Source organism: Echinops telfairi, unplaced genomic scaffold (genome assembly GCF_000313985.2).
Source record: "Echinops telfairi isolate 266 unplaced genomic scaffold, ASM31398v2 ScPeMD7_7475;HRSCAF=8513, whole genome shotgun sequence".
Lineage (NCBI taxonomy): Eukaryota > Metazoa > Chordata > Mammalia > Afrosoricida > Tenrecidae > Echinops > Echinops telfairi.
Genome location: NW_022111379.1, coordinates 4016245 through 4021850, shown reverse-complemented (window position 1 = coordinate 4021850; position 5606 = coordinate 4016245). Strand labels below are relative to the sequence as shown.

At 52.6% G+C, this 5606-nt stretch overlaps 1 protein-coding gene across 4 annotated transcripts in view; it reads left to right on the top strand.

Moving 5' to 3' along the window:
• Positions 1-3853, top strand: part of ANP32A (acidic nuclear phosphoprotein 32 family member A) — a 47190-nt gene extending 43337 nt beyond the window's left edge. For 2 of the 4 annotated variants that reach the window (XM_045285701.1, XM_045285699.1), the window contains exons 5-7: positions 1030-1154; positions 3551-3614; positions 3773-3853. In XM_045285701.1, the coding sequence (XP_045141636.1) occupies positions 1030-1154; positions 3551-3614; positions 3773-3834 (251 nt within the window). In that variant the 3' untranslated portion in view covers positions 3835-3853. The remainder of the gene's footprint in view (positions 1-1029; positions 1155-3550; positions 3615-3772) is intronic. The other 2 variants (XM_004711945.4, XM_045285700.1) reach the window with 1 other exon arrangement.
• Positions 3854-5606: the final 1753 nt, after the last annotated feature.

The following is a 5606-nucleotide window of genomic DNA, read 5'->3' as shown; positions in this document are numbered from 1 at the left end:
GGAGGCAGCAGGCAGTGTGAAGGGAGGGAGGCACTGGCGGCCAGCAGCGAGGAGCAAAGAGGAACGTGGCGGTGTCGCGTATGCTCCACACCTGTTCGGGTGGCCAGGGGAAAGTCGAGAATAGAGACGCTCCCCTGCTGCGTCCGAGCATTCCCAGGAAACCTTTCAGAAGCCAGCACGGCATAAAGCGCGGACGCAGCTACTGTTTAGTTTATTTGGGAATTATAGTTTGAGTTTTCCTAGACCCCAAAAGTTAACCTACCAAATCATACCAGATAGCACGAAACCTAAAATCATACTGGGGAAAAAAAAAGATAAACCCAAGACCCACTGCCATCAAGTTAATTCCAACTCAAGGGCCCCTCTGGACAGAGCAGCACTTTTCCTCGGGTTTCGAGGCTGCAGAAGCAGACTGGCCTCGTCTTTCTCCCGAGGAGCGGCCAGTGGGCTCAAACTGCAGGTCTCGTTCTGCAGCTAATGCTTTGACCACTGTGTCCCGGGGTTTCCGAGGAGCGTGGACTCGGTGGCAGTGGCTGGGCTAGTGCAAGCCTGAGGGGGGTGCCCCGGTGTATCAGACATGCCGTGTATACAAATAACACGTGTGTGCGCGTGCCCGTGCAGCTCCTGGGAGAGGAGCTCACTGCTCTGGGGTGCTTCCTGAAACAAAAAGCCTTTTCAGATAGCTTTTTGTTAGGGGGGAAGGACCGCCCAAGTTTCCCATCTCTAGAGGGGGCGGGGCTGCACTAGATGCTCTTTCTAAATGAGTTAGGTTTGAGGCTCGGGCTCAGTCAGTTGCTCTTGCGTGACTCGGCTTCCACAAAGGAGCGTTTTTTTGTTGAACTTGCCTGAAGCGCGTCTCAGGTCACTTTCAGATGCTGCTTGACCACACCTGTTGGCCTGTGAGCGGTGCAGCGCTCCGCCTCTGGCCCAGGTGGGTGTGGAAGGGTCCTGGGCCTGTGGCCCCTGCCCGTCCCAGCAGCCTGGGGCCTGTGTGGGCGTGAGGAAGCTGCCGGCTCACCGCCAGGCCAGTTCTTTTTCCCGGTTTGGATTGTACAGAGGAAGAATATGACGAAGATGCTCAGCTAGTGGAAGACGAGGAGGACGGGGAGGAGGAGGAGGAAGGCGAAGAGGAGGATGTGAGTGGAGAGGAGGAGGTAAGGAGCCGGGCAGGGTGGGCTTGGCTTGCTCCCTTCCAGCTCTGAATCGCCTCCACATAAGGGCTCTCGGGGAGGCTGGAGGAGGAGTGGAGGCCGGTAAAGAAGGAGGCGCAACTACCTGCCCAGGTAAGCCTGGCCTTCACTTCTCTGTGGAGGTGCATTCCTACAGGACAGAATCGGGGTCCCCATCTTCTGTCCTTTTGCATCTGTACGCTAATTCCATGAATGCTCACTGAGTACTTACTAGTGTCAGACGCAAACACCGTCATGGCCTTTGAGCGCTGCTGGATCCTAATTTGGAATCCTCCCAGGTAATAGTGGAGGGCCTCAAAAAGTTCATGAGGGAAGTCTCATTATCTTGTAGTTGTATTTTTCCACGAGCTTTTGGAAGCTCCTTTCGTATAGTACAGAGGTTAAGAGCCCAGGCTTTGCAGGGCTGAACCCTTGCTCTCCTGCTTGCCAGCTGTGCCAGTTACTGACTTCTCTGGGCCCACTTCGTCCCTAGTAGACAATATCGTTGACCTCTTAGCAGCCCTGACTCACTGGCTTATTAAAATAGGACAAAGTAAAATGGACTTAATAAACCATTCAACCACTTCGTGTTTGGGGCTGTCTCACCTTTTTCCAAGGGCCCCGCTTTTGTGTTTGGCTGCCTAAGTCTCTCATTGAAGAGAGTCATGTTCCAGTTCTAAATCAGCTCTGGCTAAGAGCCAAAGTCAGACCTAGAGAGATTTAAAAGGCGGACAACAAACCTTCTCCCCCTGCTTCAGGTTGCCTTCCATTGGGAACGCAGACATGATTTCCGCCCGCAGCAGAACTTGCCTGCAAGCCCCCCTCCTGGACCCATACCCACACACCCCGACCTTGGGAGGAGCCCACGATCAGGCCCACAGAAAAGCAGATAAGACGGCCTTGGTGGCTCAGTCTCCTTCTAGGCTGGGTTTCTTTTCTCCCTCGGTCTACGCTGCTCTGCTCCCCTCTGAAGAGTACCATGAGTGCTATAGAAATACAGGCTTTGCAAACGAAGTCCCCCTAAGACAGGGCAGCCCAGGTGCTGGCTAATGGGCTTCTCTTCTTGCCCTTCCTGTCACAAGAGCTGCCACGTGCAGGGGCTTTTCCTTTGTAATCTCATCGGCCATCCGCAAATTGCCAACTTCCAGTAAAGAGGGGTTTCTACACAAACACAGAACCTTCGCAAACAGACTGATAGGGAACTGCCGGTGACATTCTGAAAGGCTATTTATTTCCCTGGACACAGAAGGAATCCATCACCAGATTGCTTTTAAGCAAGAGGCCCCAGCCTCGGGAGTATCGGTCAAGGTACAGAAGTACACAGACGTTCCAGGGTCAGCAGCAAGTAAGGGCCCTGCTTTGAGAACAAAGCCATTTGCTGGGCCAAGTCTCAAGCAACTTAAGAATGCTGTCCTTGGGAGCCTTTGAAGGTATCCTCCCTTTCTCTGGAGGCACAAGGAGCCCTGATGCTTTGTGGGTTGGGCATTGGTCAGTGGTCCAAACCCCCACGCCATTTTTTTGGGGTGGGTGGGTGGGTGGGTGGGGGGATGAGACTGCCTCCTTGCATAAAGATGTACAGACTCAGAAGGCTTGTAGGAGAGGGTCAATTGGAGTTAGAAATGACTCAGTGGCAGTGGGTTTGGGTTTTCCCTGGTGGCACAGTTGGTTAAGCATTGGGTTGCTAACTGCAAGGTCAGTGATTCAAACTCTCCAGCTGTCCTGGGTAAAAGAGGAGGCTGGATACTCCTAGGTTTAAAGCCCTGGAGGATCACAGTCAGTCCCAAGTGAACTCCCCCCCGCCCCCCCTGTGGGTTTTGTTGTTGTTGATTTCCCTGGACTGCTGTGGGTTTTGTTGTTGATTTACCTGGACTGCCGATGGGAAGGTTAGTGGTTTGAGTCTAGCTAGAGGAGCCTTGGAGGAAAGGCCTGGCAATCGACTTCCCAGAAATTAGCCACTGAGAGAGCTACAGAGAGAGCACAGTTGTATTGTGGCGCACATGAGACTGCCACAGCCCAAACACGCTCGGTGTGCTGGGTTTTCTCTGCTCTGCAGGTGGCCCATGCCAGGCCCGCTCAGCTTCAGAACAGGTCTCCTTAATCCTTGGGTGGAATTGCCGCCCAGACAGTGTCTGCAGAGACTGCATGAGATTTGGGCACTTCTGGGGGGAGCGTCAGAGCCTCCCTGCAGATTTTCAAAGGGGCTCTTGATGCTCCTCCAACGCCGAGAAGCTCTGCCTTAGCTGTGCCCTGGGATCATGGCTGGGCCTTGATCTGGGGCTCCCACGACCTGGATTAGCGCCGAGTCTGGAGAGTGGCTGCCTCGTGTGCCCCTGGCATGGCTAGCCCAGGGGCCTCTGTAACCTGGTGTCTTTTCTCCTAAGGAGGATGAGGAAGGGTATAATGACGGGGAAGTCGATGACGATGAAGACGAAGATGATCTCAGCGGTAGGTGGCCTGTTACCTCTCTGGCAGCAGGCTGGGCCCTGAGACCCCTGGGCAGTGGGTGGAACACCCCCGCTTGCTGTGACCCTGCTTCTTGCTCGGTGGGCTACGTTAAAGAGACAGGCTCTGCATTCACCTCGACCCCTCTCCTTTCTCTCCAGAAGAAGAGAGGGGTCAGAAGCGGAAACGAGAGCCTGAAGATGAGGGAGAGGAAGATGACTAAGTGGATAACCTATTTTGGAGAAGAAGAAAAATTCCTATTGTGATTTGACTGTTTTTACCCCTTCCCCCCACCCCAAATCCCACCCCCCAAAACTTATTTTTTTCTGATTGTAACGTTGCTGTGGGAACGAGAGGGGAGAAGTGTATTGGGGGTTGCGGGGGGAGGGCGGGCGGGAGGGGGTGGAATAAAATACTATTTTTACTGCCACTCCTTATTTTTTCTCCCTCCCCCTACTTTTTTTTTTCTTTGCGTCTCTGGTTCTCTCCCCTGTAAATGCAATAGCTAAAGAGGCGCTGGGTGGACATCTGTTCCTCTCACCGAGGAAGGGCTGGGGGCCCCTCCTGTTTCCTGGTTTCCCCAGATCTCTGAGTTGTTTGGAAGCCCTCGGCTGGCTGGCCTCGATTGGTTACAATCACAGCCCAGGAGCGGCTTGCGCCCGCCAGATCTTGGGTCTTGTTCTGGGCCACGGGGCTGCTTGGGTCTTGTTCTGGGCCACGGGGCTGCCACGGTTCTTGGGTGTGCTAGGGGCGTCGGATTACCCGGGTTTGTAAATAGTAACCTCAAGGTGTATTTTGGCACCGGTTAGGGGATATTCCCTGTCTCCCCAGCCTGCTCCTTCTCCCTGCTCAGATGGTGGTGGGCTTTGCTCTAGGAAGAGGAGTCTTGATGTTACACTGATGTTTCAGCCACCGAGCTGAAAAAAACGGTAGACTTAATTAATAATGAGTCGCGAGTCCAATGAAAGTTGATCGTTACAAATGAGAGGGAAGTCGCAAACTCCTCCAACGTCAGCCTCTTTCAAAGCAAGAAGACCGACAAAGTCAAGCGGCCCGGTCTTCGTCTGTAAAATAGTAGAGCCCTCGTGTCTCACCAAAGCGCAAGAGACTTTCTCCTGCGTGTTGCCGCCCATGCTTTAGAGCTTCATCGGCTTTATTTCACGGTCTAAGCGCAGGAGACGCTGCTGCCTGTAGGCTGGGTGTGGGTTTGGTCTGGATTTGGACAAACTGATGCAGACATTGTATTTTCGTACCTCCTGGAAGTCTGAAAGGGCTGCAGCTTCCCAATGACTGCACGGGCTGGCGTTCCTGCCCCTTGTGGATTCCCCAGCCCACGTTTTCATCTGTGTCAAAGAACGTCTGCACCACATCTCCTCCCCGCCCCCACCTCGGAAGAGCCCAACTTTTGAGTTTTATGTCTGTTTGTTCTTGATAAATTTCAATAAATCTTTTTATACAATTTTTTTGGGGGGATGGCTTCTTTTGAATCCAGCCCACTGAATTTCTGAGCTGCCTTCTAGATAACATGCTATTTAACTAGGGGAGAGGGGAGGTGCCAGTTTTGTTAACCCAGTCAACTAGCTTTTCTAATAAAATACACCTGTGACACTGCACTCTGATACTCAGTGGTATTCATTCACAACTCCCGGCCATCTCGAGGCGATGCCCCTCTACAGCAACCCTGTAGGACGGACAGAACTGCCCCTGTGGGCTTCTGAGAGGGCAACTCTTTAGTGATAGAAAGCCTCACCTTTCTTCCAAGGATTGGCTGGTGGTTTCAAACTGCTGACCTAGCAGGTAGCAGCCCAACAAGTAACAACTCTGTCTCTGGGGTTCCTATTCAGTGGTTTGGCTACATTAGAAGGTTAAAAAAAAAAAGCCATTATAAGAAAACACCGAAACAATGGACAAAGAGTTGGAATTCGGGCCAACCTTGGAACTTTATTTTTAATGTCCTCCACTTTTGATTTTGCAGACGACAACAAAACCTATGCT